Consider the following 19,410-nt stretch of genomic DNA (forward strand, 5'->3'; position numbering starts at 1 on the left):
AGTAAAATAATACGCTTCACTATAGGAACTTTGAATAAAATTTACCATTAAGAATGAAACTGAAAAAGAAATCGTAGAGTTTTAAGAGCTGTAGTAATCTGTAAATTTTAAAATGATTCGGTATTTGAAAAGACTGTGGAAAACATTAGAAAATTAGTTGATTTAAAACTGTGTTTTGATGCAAATAGAAACACTGGATAATATTAAAGACAAATACAATTGGAAAATAATTAATTTGTAAGGCTTGGGTCTGAGATAAAAACACATGATTATATAATATGTATGAAGTATAAAGATTTAAAAATGTTAAATTAAACATAGAATTATATCTGATGAATATAAAGAATGTTTACTTGATCAAAAAATATATAAGGCTATGAACCTAATGAGAAATAAACAGCATGAAACATTTTCTGTTCAAATTGACAATAAACCCAAAAACTTGAATGATTACAAAAGATATTAGTAGAGAAGGAGCGACCACGAACACGGAAGTAAACAAGATACAGTTTTGACAAGGTAGAATAAGTCAAGCATATATAATTATACTATGTAATAATGACAGTTTCTCACTACGTGGTTTACCGTCAGAGGGCATGACCCAATTTTGTCAAGGTAACATATATAATTATAGTATATGAAGATGTGATGCTAGATAATTTTAAAGAATACAAGAACGGCATGTTGTTGTTAGTAATAGATGATAATTATAGGCATCATTTTAAAAAGGAACAGTTGTGTAAGTATGGCCTAAAAGTAAAAATATTGTGTTTTATAAAGTATATATTTAGGCATTTGAAAGAGCTTTCTACTTTTAAAAAATCTATTTAGTTTTAATCCATTTACTGAAAGTGAAAAATAAACATACGCTATGAATAACAGACATGTTTCCCAAAGGATGAATCTGTCCAACACTGTGAAGCTGGAGTAAGTTTATTTCTAATAGTTTTAACAAAAAGACAATATTAATTTGACGAATTTGAATAATTTTCTCTGCATTTACTTTATTTCCCTTAATAAACACCTATTAAACGTCCCGAGTTGAGGCATTTATGAATTTATAATATTCTTTAAAGGCTGTCCAAATGATCTTTTTTTTAATATTAAGTTAAAAGTCGTATACACGGCATTATATTTTATGACATCTCTCGCCAAACATTTGACAGCATTAACGATAATGTACAGAACATACTCAACAAGACTAAACATCAGTTGAAATCCAAAGATACGGTCAGAGCCAGTGTATTATATTTAAACTTAGATAAACTCATTAGCACATGTTTAAAAGATAAAGATGTGTTTTCAGCTGACATGATCCTGCAAAATATGGAAAAGACTGATGAGATTAAAAAAAAAAGGTAAAAATGAAATAAATCGTTTAAAATTGAGGCCACAACTTTACAAATGTTTGTAGGTATCAGTTGGTATAAAATAACTCATATTAATATTGATCTTTTGAAAAAATGGTAAGTGTTAACATTAAAGAAAAGCAGCAATATCTGCTGTACCAATGTTGTTATTCTATGATTGTTACATCTAATAAAACCATCTAATTAGAAATTTATCAGTAATCAATAATTATCACTACTTGCAAACATGGCTAGTGAACTCTATGGATCATGTAATGTTCCAATTTTTCCTTGTAGAACAGAACAGATAATATTTTATAGTAATTTAAAAGTTCAAATACTCACTGTGTCTTTAGATAATTCCAATAGAGTTATCCACAGTGGACTGTCATGTCCTGAAGCATTTTTCTCTGCGCCATGATAACCGTTTCAAAGTTATAAAATTAATGAAGGTTTCATTGGTGTCCAGTACTAGTTTTCCGATTGTGATAAAGGGTTTAGTAGCATAAATAACCATTATTGTGTGAATTTTGAAACGTTTATTACAGTAACAGCTACATAACCCATCGTTTGTGCTGATTGTAACAGATTTTGTAAATCAATAAACTGTTATAACAGTCACAAAAGTAAAAATGGAAAGCAGAGTTTCATCGTGTGACAAGAATTTTCAATATGAAACATTCGTTGTCATTGACAAGACAAAACGTTGTTCTGAATTCTACAGATGTGGCAAAATACTTTGCATGACGTAGGAAATTTGCATACCCTCTACAAATATGTCTCTTGCAATCAAATGATCTTACAGACTGATCCAATTATTTTTGTGTATGCTTTTGAAACTGACTAAGAAACAAGGGGGCTCGCGATTACTGTGTAGTACACGATTTTAATGGTAACTAGACAGTATCTAAAGAACTCAATACATGTTATGAGTTATGGTTGTGTAATTCTTATGTTTCTTAAAAAATAAGAACTTCAAAACACATCACATTATTTAATCCTTCAAGAGATGAAACCTATTATTGCTGTAAATGGTGGAAAGATAATAATTATGATTATTCAACCCCTTAAAATTAGGGATATCAACAGTTTCATACTTATCATCATTTCCTAAAAACTTTGGTTTAACTGAGTTACAAAAATATTATGTAGGGAGTGTAACACTATATGAATTTTACGGGTGTTTTTATCATGGATGTAGTTTAAGTTATGATCCTTTTACAAAGTCATTTACAAGTGCCGCTCCATTTTTATCTTTGAGTGGAAAACCCATGTACATTTAAAAAACACATAGATAATCTTCAGAAACTATAACTGTACTTAACGCTTATTAGTCGGAAAACTACAGATACTTGAACAGGATTGTTTATAGAGTTCGAACATTATAGACAATTTAATTTCAGTGGATGAACACAGGACGTTAGTATTTACAGTGACATTATATAACTTAAGCGGTACAAAACTCATATGTGATTAGCACAGAGCTAACTACCTATCCGTTAAGTGGATTGTACCTATATCAACTCAGAATTATGTCGCTCACCGTGATCATTCGATAAAATATGAAGGAAGTTCCCGATCGGATAGAAGACTCAACTGGGGCTGATGATAAAGATAAGTTAGAGATCCATCTAAAACTCAAACAAATAGAGCATGAACAAGCCCTATCGTAGCTAAGAGAATGAATTGTATAGAAGCTGTAAAAAAGAATATACAAGTTTGTATTGAAACCGAGAGAGAACAAGCCCTATCGTAGCTAAGAGAATGAATTGTATAGAAGCTGTAAAAAAGAATATACAAGTTTGTATTGAAACCGAGAGAGAACAAGCCCGTATCGAAGCTAAAAGAAAAAGTAAACGTCTCGAGGTCGAACAAGCTTGCATTGAAGCCAAAAAAAAGAAAAGAAATTAGGCTGAAAGAAATGGAAATCAGACTCAACTCCAATCGACCAGGGAAAAATAACAACTTTGAACTTAATCATTATGTTAAAGTAATATTATTTAGTGAAAATGACGTTGATAAACATTTCCAACATTTTAAGAAGATTACCTACGCCATGGAATGGCCCATCGAAAAATGGGTTTTATTATTACAAAGTGGTTTAACTAGTAAAGCACAATAAACCTATGCGGCTCTCCTCTCTAGAATATTGTATTATGAGAAGGTTAAGGCAGCTATTCTCTCAAAGTATACGAGTTAGTACCGGAGATTTATCGCCAAAAGTTGCGAGATTATAGATAACAAGATAGTCAAACTTGTATGAAATTCGCCCTCATAAAAAAAAGATTGATTTGATCGATGGTGTAATTCTATGGCAACAGTTTTGACAAACTAAGACAATTATGTTTAATTGAAGAATTTAAATGTTCGTGACGACCTCAAAACTTACTAGGATGAAAAGAATATTGGAATATTACAGGAAGCACTTGCTTTTTGCAATGACTACACTATTAGTTTCACAGTACAAAACAGATAAACCTAATGCTTCTAGTGCTGAAAGCCACCAGAAAGACGTTTGTATGATCTTTCTTAGGTCTTAGATTTATTGAAGAACAATAAATTTCTCATTAATTGACGTAATATCTGTTATAATTTTGGTGTTATCTTTCATTAAATAATAATACTATTTAACATATGTTATGTACATGCAATTTGTCCTCAGACATACCCCAACAACTCCAAAAAAAAGAGTTCAGACAAAGTTTTACCTTCTGCATGGATTAAGCTCTATATTCTCAGGCGTCAGTTCCACACTTTCCTTTTCAACATACTGTTCAATAAATTCCTGTTTTGCATGTGACATAACACAGTGAGGAAGCATTTTTTAACTTTGCGGTTTTACTTTTAGAAATGTGTCTATATAAATTTTTAAACAGTTGTGTGGATTTTTCAGCGAAATGATACATTTCTTGATTTTTTAATTATTTTATAGCCACATTCTATTTTTTAACTTTGCGGTTCTTTTAGAAATGTGTCTATATAATTTTTAAACAGTTGTGTGGATCTTTCAGCGAAATGATACATTTCTTGAATTTTAATTATTTTATAGCCACATTCTATTTTTTCACCTCTTCTGTAATCCATGTGTTCATTAAAGCTCTCTCTTCATCCAACAGGGATGGTATTCTTAAATCGACACACGACACAAATAAAAAGCAAAAAAAATACAAAAAAAACACGATAATTTTTATCTCAGGGCTACAATTTTGAACTTAATTCAACCAAAATAATTATGTACATCCGAAAAAAAAATGTAGTGATAATGAGACGAGCAACTGGATACCAAAATTATTTATTCGTCCATGGATATAGAGAGATGAATGTACTTTATTATTTTTTACCTTCCTCCCTCTCATATAAAATTCTAATGACGTCGACTGTATTGTCATATAAACTGTCCCATATATTCAGGAAAGGAACTACTGTGTGGTCCTTAAAAAACTATTTAAATTTGTATTGGTGAAAATTTTATATGATTAATTTAATTTTCGTGGAGCTATATGCAGTTGCTAGTTACAAGGAAAATAACATTTTAGATTATCTCCACAAGATCAGGGAGATCAATTACGATGTCATTGGTCAGACCATATTTGGAGTATAGTTTTCAATCGTGAGATTTTTGTCTCAAAAAAGAAATTGCATTGTTGGAAATGGTTCAGAGGAGGGTTAATAGGATGAAAAATATGTTATCATACGAAGATAAATTAAGATACCTGGACTTATTTTCTCTTAAAAAATGAATAGTTAGAGGGGAACTAAAGTGTTGAATATTAAACGAACTGATAGTGTTGACACTCTCTTGATACGTAACGGTGCGAATGACAGGACTAAGGGACACAAATATAAATTTTGGTGGGGAAGAAGTCATTCTTCAACTATATTTCTCTAACGGCTTGGCTTCACAACAAGTTGCCTTGGACGCAGTTTACTTAAGAGAAAATATATAAATATTTAAATGAAAAGGGTTAGTTTGAGGTAGTTTTTTTTAAGGGTTTAATGTACTTTTTAGATACGACAGCTTAGATGGACCAAAAATTCCTTGTTGTCCTTTAATGTTATAAGAAGATGAATTCTTTCCATTTGCTAAGATACACTGAGCTCGACCAGTGGTTCAAAAAATGCTAGTTAATAAAATATCCAGTTGTACCTGTCCCTCAATCTCTGCACTAAGTAGAGATTGTTGAATGTTTTCTATTGAAAATTCTTTGTTGGCGATATTCTGCAATACAATACGGGAAGTTCTGTACTGAACAGAATGAATTGCCGAAGAGGTGCCACTTCTCTCTCTGTCCATCGTGAACTCGCTACGTAATCATTTTCACAATATCCCAACCTAATTCAAGTGGCATTTAGCTATTCTTGGCTGTGGTTGGGATCCATCTAATTGAACTAATGATCTGAATGCTTAACCACATTTTGGAGTTCTTAAAAATATTTGTGGTGGAGGTTAATTCTGCTACATACATGGTGCACCATCTAGTGTAGGTTATATCTGAAGAAGTATTATTCAGATTCCAAAGAGGTGCAGCTTCTATAATACATCATGTCATACCCTACTAAAAAAAAAACAACGTAAGAATGCCTACCATTTTTCGGATACTGTCACCAAAAACTGTAAATTGGACTGTCCTGTAGTTTAAGGAGAAAAAAATATCCATGAAACCACAGAATATTTTGAATGACTGTGTTAACCAATGTCATAATAACCATTGAATTACAAAGTTACGCTCTTGGACCATTGTCATGTTTTTTCAAGTAGCTCTACAGTTATATAAGTAGTAGTAGTAGTAGTAACCTGTAATGTGATCTCGTACATCTTGACAACATAATTTGCTGAATAACATGTTCAATTTACAAATCACTTTAACGTTAAAGAGAGTCAACCACTTGGGTAACCCCAGTGTCACAACTTTAGCTCTGCTATATTATTATGCTTAGCAGAATGCTTCAGTTCATTTTACTGCAGAGCCAAATCACTGCAACATCAGTACATTCGCATATAGCTTTACTATTTGTTTCTTGATAAATTTTACGTAACAGTCAGTACTCGTATTTTGTAGCAGTAAGGTTGTCTTTACTTCTGACAAGCAGCCTCAAATATATGCTACTCGTACATTGTAAAGGGCAACTTATGTTTGGAATTTGACATAAAAGATGTAATTCCCTACCGATGGACTATAATCTGCTATGGAGACCTGAATGTTTTTGACAAGAATAGGCATATCATCATTTCTATGTAGCTTCTATAATTAGGGTTAGTCCCCCTTCAATGAATTATATAAGAGCCGTTGTCCATTTTCCTGTCAAATAATGCGCAGGTTAAAATGAAGTTTCTTTTAAAGTTTTTTTTTAACTCTTTCCTTCTTCAGTTAGGGAAATGCCATTGCTTACCTACTCACTAATTATTAAAAACAGAAAATTGAATAACAACTGTTATAACAAGCTTTTTTACTCATTGGTTCTTTCGGAAAGTTCTTGAAAGTTACTTTTGTTCTTGTCACTTTTGCCAGTCTATGTGGAATTAACCCACTTTGGTCATATCTTTATACATTAGTATGACAGAAAATATATACACAAGATTTATAATACAAGTAGCACAGACCGAAGATGTTTTTCACAATATTGTAATGTATTTATTTCGATTCAAGATGATACTGTATAATAATAGTATTTCAGATCTTTTGGTTCTCACAACTTACTATCCAAGTGGCATTTGGTTCGACAACAAATTCGTCAATTCAGCTAACTGATAAGAGAGAAATAGTTTTTTGAAATGCTACTCGTATGTGAAATACAATAGGTTAAAAAGTTATGGTTTAAATTAAAGTGAAAGTTAATTATGCATTAGAAAATAACAAGACGAAAATTGATTGTAAAAATGTTAGGAGTATTCACTTTTACTTCTTTACTAGCTTTCAGTTTTTAAACCATAAAGTTTAGAATGTGAACACTTATTTTCATGCACCACTTCTTTTGTTTTAGTAAATTTTGTAACAATCGTTAATTAAAACATATTTTCCATCAGGAATTTTATGATTATGTCAATATTCTGCTACTTTGAGCATAATGTCCAAATATCACAAAAAAACTTTCTGTACTTTAAGATATGGATTTGAAGTCAGTCTCTGTTCTGATAAACATAAAATCAGAAATGAGAAATTGTAGCAAATAATTAAGTAGTAGAATATGTTATATCAGTGGATAACACAGATGGTGTGCTGTTGACATATCATGACCTATTCTCCTTCGTTTTCATTTACAGGTTCTTAGAGTTAAATTTGGGCTAGAATTATGAATAGCAGAACCCTCGTAAGACAACATTCTCTTTTGTAACAGTACATTAGGTAGCTTTACTTTTGTACAGTTGTTTCTGGAGTAACGTACAACAGCATGCAATACAACTAAATTTATGTCAGGACCAATGAATAATAGATCGTGGGAGCTTTATCCCACTACTTGTGTCAGGACTTAAGAATTACAGAACCACTACATGAATAACTGCCCTATCCAATTGCATCTTGTATATCAATTAAAGAATATTAGTGCTTTACATAAATTATTTACATGCCCCAAAATTATCTTCACAAATTTTTGTTGAAATTAAACATAACAGGTAATCAAGTGATTGTAGGGGCTGATCTACTAAGTTACTTTGTTAAATGTTTTCCATTAGAAAAAAAGAAAACAAGTCACGTTATTATGAGATTGATTTATTCAGTTCTGTATATGGTAACTGTTATTCATGAAATATTGTTGAAAATTGCTGCAAGTTTTAATGTTTCAATCTATTTATTGTGATTGATTAACCTTCTTTGAATAAAACCACTACTTTCTACTGTTCAATAGTCAACAGAAAATGTACCTTTGTACATCAAGCACTGTCCATCTTTCAAAATAAGGAGGTTTGAGAATTACATGTCAACAAGGGGTAATACTGTTTTTGTTCAAGTCTGAAAGAGATAGGTTTTAAGGCATTTTATTAACAAATAGATGGGGATTTAAAATGTTTTTTTTGTGACAATAATAATATATAAAACTCATTTAACTTAACTTGAGGATCTTCATATGTTACTATCTAAGGCAAATATGATGTTTTATTTAGTAGACATAATTGATAGACTAGAAATTAGTTCTCACATCTTGTTTTAAAGTGCAGATTTCCTCCAACATATCAAACAAAAAATCATAAATTATTTCCGAGATATATTTTATTTTCTAAAACTGCATTCATTTGAATTAAGTAATATGTATTCTTCTGGTGTTGAGTTTGACACCCAGTTTACATTGTGCTCCAAAATGGTACACTTGAGAAAATTTTAGATTTCATTAAAAACTATTACTGAGAATATGCTTTTCAAGGAATTAATATTAAATAAAGAACAGAACATTTGGTAAATGGTGTGATTACCTACAGTCTACTTCACAACAATTGCTGTGATACTTTTGAGCTTACACCATCAGGTGAAAATAAAAAGATCTGAAAAGACTGACAGGGTGATCTAAGAGTCATTACTCATGAGATTAGTCTCTTACAATTCAATTTTTCCTCAAACATTACTACCTTCTTTAGAATGTAGAAAAATACAAGACACCAAGTTGCAGCAATTAATAAAAATGTGTAGTAATTTAAAATTTTTTTGTTCATGTCTTTGCTTACAGATCTCAAATGAAATTAAACATGTTAAGAGATAATTTGTTCTTTGAGTAAGAAACTTACATTGAGCTTTAACATTATTATGACAGATCTCATGACCACCCTGTTATCTTCTCTAATTGATTCATCTTCTGAATTTGGGCTGCAACTTCCTGAGAACTGCCCATACATCTTCTCTCATCCATTTAATAATTTTTGTGAAATAGTTGCATTTGCTACTTTGCTAAAAAACAAATAAAATAAAATGAACTGATACTGAAATCAGATTCAGATTACCCCTAAGTGGAATGTCAACTACATTAATGTGATATACTGGTGGTCACATACATTCAAAATGCTCCTAAGTAATTGTGAACCTGACAATGATGTGCAACAATGAAAAACCATTAGTTGTTTGTAAAAGAAAAAAGAAAAAAAAAGTAAAGTAAATGCGGTATCTGCAGGAGGTTAGTAAGTGATAAAGAAAAATTAAAATACATTTTGATTTTTTAGACAGTTAAAATGTATTTCTGCTCACAAAGCAAACTGTCTTAAAGACCTCTGCTAAATTATGAGTACTGCTCTACAACACACATAAAATCCTATCTACAATGAATTAATTACACAACCTAAAACCCACTACACAACAACAACAAAATAAATTTCTTCACATCAATTTATCTAGATTATTGGGAGTGACTGCAGATAAACACTTTATAGGATGACGAGTTAAAGATACCCATCATCATCTTCATTATCTTGGTTAATATATTAAGATAGTAAAAAGGTAGAGCATCACAACAATACAGCTGAATGCTAAAAGATAACATTAAAAAAAACAAAAACAGTTCAGATAAGGATTGAGTCAATGAGAGAAATAAATCCTGCACAGTATCAAATAAGATGGGCACATTTCAACAATCTTTAAGTGCCCACAGTGGTTGTGATAGGCAAAAGTGCTGAAGTGAAAAACTAATAGTAAGTCTCCATTTCTATCCATCCTCCAGGATTGCGACGCAAGATGAAACGTCGGATTTCATCATACACAAAAATAAGTAGTGAGAAAGGAAGAGCTGGCAACCACCAGTTGAACCTACAAACAAAAATGTATAAATATAAATAAATATTCACACGTGTACATAAATTTTAATTAACACACTCTCAACATTTTCTTTTTACCAAATCTTTCTTGTCAATTGTAGTTTAAATGTTCAATCAATGGAGTTATATAATACACACTCAACAGTAAGAGTTACAAAATTAACATTACTGTTGGAGAAAAAAAAACGCTCTTTTAACCCTTTCACAACAGGTTTGGTATTATACACGAGTTTTCTACATGCACAAATTAAGTATTTGTAATGTAACTATTAGTAAAGATTACAAATATTTTGTATACAAGAAAAAAAAGTTTTAATGAAATATTTTTAATAAAGACTTATTTGTGAAAAATGAGTGTTTTGTTACTAGTCTTGGAACAAAAAGTGATTTTATGTTGTGATTAAAAAAAAACTATTTCAAATGTTTATTCTCAGCAAGACTTTATATTTTATTTTCTATACTCTATGTGGAGTCTGTCACTTAACCACATAAATATAAATTATGTTTTTTTCCTGCATAATGATATAGTATACTGACCTAACATTAAATACTTGCAGTGATGCAGTGCTTGTGTGAATTCAGGTCATATCCACGAATATAAAAAACTCACCTTTAGTCTTCCTTGTGTTTAGTGGATTAGTATTTTGTAATATATAGTCATATTTCATTTATTATAGATTATATATGTATATAGATTATTATTTAGAAATAAGTTTACTTAGTTTTCTAAAAATATAGAACAATAAATCAAGAAGTTAAGCAAATAATTCTCTCTTCTCGATACAACCTTTGTACTCGAGCTGCTGCTGGATGTAGGTTGTCAAGCCTTAAAATTTCACACATGGAGAATATCAAACAAACATTGTTTTTGACGTTTTATGTATACAGTTGAATAACCAAAAAATAAATAACTACACTTATACCATTGAATTTCATTATGATTTATCAAGTTTAGCAACTAAGGTTTTTTTTAGATTTTATAAAATATGAAACTTTAAGCAGACTAAAGACACAACCTACCTCCTTGAAAACTTGGATCAAAAGAACATGAAAACCTTTTCAAAGATTAAAATGGTGGGGGAAAACCACTCTAGGAATGTTCTAAGCAGTTGATTGGTTATTCACATGTCATATACTGTAGTAAGAGTATATATGGAACCATTTCAAAAAATGGAAAGAGCTGAACAGGGCCACAGCGTATTATTCAGTACATAATCCATATTTCAGGAAAATAAATGATACGAGGTTGTTATTTTATATTCTAGCTTGTCAATATTAGTAATTTAAGCTCTCAAGTTGTACAACATTATTTACTCTATTTTGATATCACAAACATCTAATTTTAAACAGTGCTGCATTTAACATACCATGTAACTTACTAAAATCTGTATTTAAAATGTGTTATTTTAATATTTACTTTTAAATTAAGAAGTTAACTCATGTAATTCAAACTTACTGACAAATTTATAAAATAGTAATTAAATAAAATTATGAATGCACATTAACAAATGTAATGACAAGGCCTTTGAACCCTGATCTGTTGCAAAAGGGTTAAATGAAATGAACAACCCCTTACACAAAATACTATTTAAATCACTTTACAGACTGTTAAAGTTCTCTTTACAAATGCAAGTTTAAAACAATTACACAAAACAGAAATTGACACTAATCTTACATTTCTACAAATATCTTATACACATAACAAACAAAATAAAAACAAATGGACACTAACTTTACATTTTTATATTTATTTTATAAACACAAAACATTACTCTTACTGTCCCAAAATATTTCAAGTTGCAGTACCCTTAGTTAATTACAAATAAGCTTTAAATACTGTTCAGAAACCTAGCATCTGTATTATAACTACAATATAAGAAATATCAGATTTTTGAATTCTTCACTATACCATAAGTAAATTCACTATACATAATCAGTGCTAACAATACCTTAGTTATGAACAAAATTTATGGTTTAAAACCTCTTGAATGCTAAAAAGTTGATAAACTTAAGTCTCAAAGTGCTTACTGCTTACAATATACAATGTAAAAGGTTTTGTTACTGAGTACAAGGTTCATGGAAGTTCAAAAGTCAATGTTTTTGTTGTTAAATATGCTTCTAATCCTCTAACATTTTGTATGTACTTAAGTGATACGCAGTTTAATTAACAAATGATTAGGCCTTTCAATCATAACATTTTGCATTTTGAGAAACACCAGTACTGTTGCTTTTATTCATAAAACAATTTCTAATAAATATAAAATTATATTCTGTAAAAGAGAAAACAACAAAGCAAAATGCTTGTTATTCGACTACAGACCTTAAATCATGAAAAATAATTACACAAGTCAAATTTTCTCCCACTTACTTACTATAACAAAAGGTTCACGGAACATAATGCTTTCACTTAAATATTTCAGAGCCAAAACTTCACAAAATTAACTGTAAAGAAAAAGCCTTCATATTAACTATAAACTTTAACAGATATCATATTTTACAAGAACCAAATTTAAAGTTATATAATTATTAAATTATCATAAATATGAAGTAGACAGATAACTTGTCAAGTTTATTCAGACAGAAAATTGAGAATGTCCAGAACCAGAGGGGCATCAGTAGAGCATGCACCTCTGGTGTTGATTACATTTGGCTAAAAAAAATACAAATATGTATTTATACATCCATCGTAATTAATGGATGCAGACCACTTGGAAGAACAATGAGGAATAAAATTCTACATATGTCCACCATGTTTCATTAAAATCCAGTCATTTGTGACTGAGTTATAGAACAAATGTATCATGAAAAGTTGGTCTCTTGTTAATAGATTGAGATTTTATTTTAGTTTTCCATGACTTTGACTTTTGATACTCCAAAAACTAGTCATTCTGAAGTTGGGTCATAGTCCAAATGCATACCAACTTTCACCACAATCCATCTAGAGATTTGAGAAATCTTGTTGATAAATGCACAAACATACATGCACAGGTGAAAACATAACATTCACCCATTTCAGTGACGGATGTAACAACTACATAAAAGCCACTATATACAGATTTAAAACTCTAGGTATTAGTGCAAATATTTCTATTACTGTTATGTAAAAGTAATCACAAATACAGCAAACTCACTTTAGTGGGTACATCCGAAGACCTTTGTCCATTCCTGGACAGTAAGAGAGGAAGGCAGCTAAGGCAGTCTCAAAGAATAGACCAAAGTTCAAAGCATGATTTCTGAAAATATAATTTACAAAAAGCATCACATCTAGTAAATGATAATATCAATCCATAATTAAAAAAAATATATAATGTTAATTTTCTAAAACAAAGTTGTACTCACTTCATTCCTTGGTGTACAACAGAATTACGGCGAGTCTTGCAAATGATCAAATCAGCCCACTGAACAATCACTATGGATACAAAAAATGCTGTATGGCAGGTGTACTCCAGAATCTTACGATCATAGTATGTCTACAAAATGAGAAAATTGTAGGTATTACAAAATTTTACAATAACACTACATAAAACAAAATAAAACAAAACAAAACACAGTTTAATGGTACATAAGAAAATGTTTTTAAAAATGATGAGAAATGTTATTGATTGAAAAAGTATTTTGTTTATTTGCAGAGCATAAAGCTACATAATGGGCTATCTGTACTTTATTCATTATGGGTAATAAAACCTGATTTCTAGCATAACAAGTTTACAGACTTACAATTGTGCTACCAATGGACAAGATATAACAACAAATAGTTCTATTAAGTATTTGTTATTATATGACAGAGCATGGGTTCAATTTAACAGACATATATATAGATTAGTTTCATCATGTTCAGTATGTCAATTATGACAAACTCTGTATAGTAATGTTCAATAATGTCTATGAAACTTCACAACTCTGTAGGCAGGTTTGTACAAGAACAAAGTGTTACACAGCACCTGACTAGATATTACTGAATAAAACCACACTTACATGACATCATAAAAATCTTGCATGGAATTTATAGCTTTAAGAACTGTACCGACTCAAGTGGTCACAGAAAAAACTCCAACCAAAACTTTAAAATGCTTAGGTGGGAGGCCCATCTCTTTCAGAACATAAAATCAGATTTCTTTCCTGAAAAACCTTGATTACTTCTTCTAGACTATCTTTACAAATGGGTAGATGTAATTACACAGCACTTAAAGTTATGAAAATAGTGAACAAAATGGGTATAAAATGCAAATGTTATGGAATTGTTCCTTCTTTGTGGTATGAAAAGGAACTGCATCAAAGTACACTCATTTGTTGGTAGTTTGAATTGAGACTAGCTGCCATCCAATAGATTGTGATAAGCCACAATAGAGTACACTCATCTGTTAACAGTTTGAATTAAGACTAGCTGTTATTCAACAGACTGTAAAAAACTGTATCAGTACATTCCTGTGTTGACAGTTTGCATTAAACTAGCTGTCATCCAATAGATTGTGCCACATTTACACATTGCCTATAAAAGTATAGACAATGATACTGTTTTTCAGTGATGTAATAAACCCTACCTATGGGCCCAGGGATAGAAATGCCACATGAAAAAACACTTCATATTTTTGTAGGAACTGTATGGAAACTTTGAAGAACATAGATGAAATTAATATTACTGATTACAAACAAGGTCAAGTTAGAAGGCCCAAATTATTTAAAAGAAAGTTTAAGCAACTCAGGTGTTTGCTTTTTACAAGATATTGGACAATTTAGGAGAAATTTTGGCAATGACCTAATCTTAATTTTAGCTCTAAAGATTAGCTCCAAAATCACAGCTTGTGAGAAGGAAACAAACAAAGAGGTTGAAAAGGGAAACCATCTTCAAATAATGGGATGAGCAAAACTGAAGCAGTGTCTTGTTTATAGATTAATGAAAGTTCAGGTTTTTGCCAACAATCAATTACCTTTTTGATATTGTATGTTCTCTTTGACATTGAATAAAACTATGGGCCATATCTCAGACAATGGCATTAGAAATTTTTACAAAACTATCAGCACCCTGACTTTGAAAGGCACACCCAACCACATTCTTATTCGTCATATCATTCCCTTAGATAAAGGACCAATTAACTAGATATTCAGTAGCCCCAAAAATGAAATAAATGCAGTAAAACAATACCTCTGAATAAAAAGATTGATGGAACAGAACCATAGTTTGTTAGTCCTGATATGTACATCACTGAGCTATATGGGATTATACTGAAACTGAAAAGGTGAAACAGCAATTAAACAGCATACTTACATTGTGTTGAGGGAATGCATTGTACAACTTATTTGCTTTTCACATGTTGTGTTCATGTATTATACCAGTGACAACTTACTATTTGTATTGAAATGGAATGTGAAAATATGCAGTACTATAAGGAATTGTGTTAATCACAGAAGTTAATAGTAATGAGTAATGCCAATCAGAGTGCAGATACAAAAAACACCAAAATGGATCACAGGATGTAGTCCCTTATCTGCCAGAGATGTTAAATTCTTTGACAAAAATTGGGTGGGTGAAATCCAGGTTTTCTCCAAATGAGTATATTATGGTAATGTAGAGTGAAGGACATCATGTGTGTAAAAAAGAAAATTGCTCCTTATGTTGATTGTCTGTTTCACATATTCTGGGGATCACTGTAGGTGAGTTGTCTTGTGCTTATGAACAGAGAACTTCTAAGTTTCTAACCATCTATCAATGATATACTGCCCAGTTCCAGTTATGAAGTGCAATCTTCTGCTTTGAGTGGGTTGCTTCTCTTTGTCCAATATAAAACATACAAACATATATTCAGGTCTAGCCATAATGCATATTAAATTTGGTGAAATTCAAACATATTCAGTTCAAAGCAATGACTGAGACAAGATTGTTTATGACTACTTTAAACAGTATGGGTTTTGTCCCATAGTCTTATTACTCTCATGTTAAGTAATAAAAGGATAATGCAGAATGTCAAATCTTGCAAAGATACAAATACTTCAGGTTAATATCTTTGACACTGTTTTATCTTGAGAAAATAAAATAAAATTAAAGGAGATCTGACTGAAGTATTTAAGATTTTTGAAAGAACTGATAGAATTTCAGTAAATGTTACAAGTCCTTTACACACACACACACACACAAAAAGGATTTTTAAGGAAGTATTTTTACTAAAGATTTGCATGTGAATATATTGAATTTATTTTTTACTAGTCCAAGCACAAAGTGATTTTCATGTTAAGATTTAAATTTATTTAGGTAGTTTTATAGATTATATAATGCAAATAAAATGAGATTTTTCAGATGAAGAAAAGTATTTTTAAACTTTATATACACCTGTTATTTTCCTTACCCTAACTCTACACCCATTTCAACACTTTAATCAACCATGTAACCTCCCATAAACAAAATGCAAAATAAATCAAAATTACCCTTTTTTCTTATCACAATGACTTCAAATTGCAACATGAAACTATAAATATACATGAAAAAGAACAAACAAAGTACCTACCTTAGACTTTTTTTGTTGTTGTTGTTCACAACACTTAACCATACTTTTACATACTTATGGTTGTACTGAACTAAATAGGTTTATATACATATACAGATAAATAATGCACCAAAGAACACAGGACAATAGCATGCAAAAAGCAGGCATTGCACCCATAATTATAAAATTTTTCTGGCTTTCTAACTATGCAACAAAGCCATTAAAAATTCAGCTACTTTCAATGCGTTCCTTGTGAGAATAAAGCTTGAACTGAAAACAAAATAGATAGTTCAGAAAACAATTTAGTATGCAATTTAATAGATTAAAACATTTGTAATATATTGTGTATAGCCAACAGAAAGCTAAGTCAGAGAGTGCTACTAGTAATTTCTGATGTAGAAGATGTGAAAGGTGGGTGTGGCAAGAGAAGTCCGATTTTCGGATTCATAGCTCTGCAACTACACAAGATTGAAGGCTCTGAAAATTATAATTTGCCTGGAAAATAATGATATCACAATTTATGTTAAATTTCATACTTCTTGGAGGGGTGGTAACCAAATTACTGAAAATATAATGTTTTGAGAAAATGTTACAATTTTCATACTAGGTGAAATTCAGGATTTTTTAAAATTTTACATTATAAAATTAAGAACTTTAAACTTGGATACTATTAAAATTTGGATTATTAGCTACATTTATATGCCACAGTTTATTCTTACCACAATAAAAAGACAGTTCAATAAAATTTTGAAGTAACATTAAAACTTGCAACAGACAAAGAGAAAAATATGTTCACAGCAAAAGATCCTTCCAGGCTGTCCTATCCATATGTTAACACCTAATAAAGAAATACTACTGCAAGATGTAGAATTGTTTAAGACTATTTAAATTATACAAAAGTTAATTGATATATATATAAAAACATACAAAAATTCAAAGGAATATATCTAGGCACATGTTATTTATCAAATATTAGTCACGAAAGCTTTTAACTGTTGATTTCCTAAGTTCTGAAAAAAGTCAGAATTAAATATTCATGAAGTCTAGTAATTAAAAAGAAAACTGTGAATATACCACTCTTTCACAGTTGTTAAGTGAGTATTCCAATATTTTGAAATAAAAAAAACAACTATTTGATAGTTTAAGTTCATAGATTTTTTAAATCTAATTACCAGTGATGTGATGTAAATCCTTGTAAGAGTACCTACCCATTCCTGGTTGTAAGAATCTTTCAGATCATTGATAGCTTTTGAATCCCATTGCTTACGAATACCAAGTAGTTTATTTGGCCAGAATCCATTTTCTGCCATAATAACAAAATAAACAAAAAATCCTGCTGCAGCCTGGATCATACCAATTTGTCCATAGGCTATAGAGATCAACCTATGAGAAAATTAAATTTTGTTATGATGAAACACTTATATTACTATTTACCACTCCTTACAGCACAAATTACACCATATACAATCTTTACTACTTTTACTCTGACAATAACATATTACTGCACAGCTACTACATCAATGATAATCAACAAAAAATAGTATTTCTAAACAAAGCTAAATCAAGTAAATTCACATGTTGCTACACTTTGTTTTACATTTATACAATTTGCAAATTACAGATTTAGTCTTGTAAAGATCACATTGCAGTTCATAATTATCTTCATATCTTATTAATCAAGTAATAAAAGAACCAAACAAAAACTTTTTAGAAGATGAAGTTTCATATTCATGCCATTTAAAAATAATGCAATTAAATAGTGAAATACTGTACTGCTTATTAAACAAGCATTTACTGAAAATTTTGATAAGTTTTCATTAAAGGGAGAGGATAACTTTTCCATTTGTATCATAGATTGTGCTATCTAAACATTAGACAACTACAGTGAGAAGTTTATGTATCTATGATATTGTCTTGTGTGGTAAAAAATGTTAGACACACTTGGTCTTAGAACTTACACATACAGGTTGAGATAACAGTCATTGTATACACTATTCATTTTCAATACAGAGTAATAATGTTATAGTTAAAAACAATATCTTAAACCTTCCTCTTGTGCCAAGAGATGGCTACAGATTTACGTAAATGATCACACAAATATCAAAACACTTGTACTGAGTGTACTGGAAATACATGTATCATTTAACATCTACAATGACCATCTCAAGAGAACTGATGGTTGTCAGATACCACTTCAACCTGTTGAGGAAGCTTTCTATACTGAAGCTTTAGAAAAGTTGGTTATTGGTAAGCATTATAAATGTAAAGCAAAAAAATCTTTTAATAGCTCTCCACAAAGCTTTATCCTTCCAAGATCATTTTGTAAATTGTATTTGATATATGTATTACTGTTGTGCAGGAAGAGTATAGGACAATTAAAACATGAATAAATGGTTAAAATTACTAAAAGCAAACAGGTTTCTAAATGTGATAAAAAATGTGGTCAACTGTCGTTTAATGACAATAATGGCCATATGTAATTATTTTTTCCTGTTAGATTATTATCATTTCCTTGTACTTTCAGAAATGTTCTGTAATAATTTTCTAAATGTACAGCACTACTAAACTTATCCAACCATGTGCACAATAAGAGTCTTGTACACTATTTGTTATGCTGCACGTCTGTTACAGCTATTACTCTACCATAAGTAGGTCCATTTTTTTGCTGTGTTAAACGTGAACATTTTGATACTTCAGTCAACTGTCACTGTTTAATTTTTTTTTAAATATGTTATGCAACCTAATTAACAGTAAATATCTTAGAATTTGTAGTTTTCATTAAATTACAACTACAATTTATTTTTCTAAATTCAAAATACAATATGGAGAAGTTAAGAAAAATTACCAA

At 30.4% G+C, this 19,410-nt stretch overlaps 1 protein-coding gene across 2 annotated transcripts in view; it reads right to left on the reverse strand.

The window, feature by feature from the left end:
- Nucleotides 1–8,539: 8,539 nt before the first annotated feature.
- LOC143225158 (sodium/potassium-transporting ATPase subunit alpha-like) overlaps nucleotides 8,540–19,410 on the reverse strand; it is an 80,973-nt gene continuing 70,102 nt past the window's right edge. For both annotated transcript variants that reach the window (XM_076454100.1, XM_076454101.1), the window contains exons 18-21: nucleotides 17,771–17,945; nucleotides 13,423–13,553; nucleotides 13,215–13,316; nucleotides 8,540–10,075 (exon numbers count right to left, since the gene is read on the reverse strand). In XM_076454100.1, the coding sequence (XP_076310215.1) occupies nucleotides 9,955–10,075; nucleotides 13,215–13,316; nucleotides 13,423–13,553; nucleotides 17,771–17,945 (529 nt within the window). In that variant the 3' untranslated portion in view covers nucleotides 8,540–9,954. The remainder of the gene's footprint in view (nucleotides 10,076–13,214; nucleotides 13,317–13,422; nucleotides 13,554–17,770; nucleotides 17,946–19,410) is intronic.

This window comes from Tachypleus tridentatus, chromosome 9, assembly GCF_004210375.1.
Source record: "Tachypleus tridentatus isolate NWPU-2018 chromosome 9, ASM421037v1, whole genome shotgun sequence".
Classification (NCBI taxonomy): domain Eukaryota; kingdom Metazoa; phylum Arthropoda; class Merostomata; order Xiphosura; family Limulidae; genus Tachypleus; species Tachypleus tridentatus.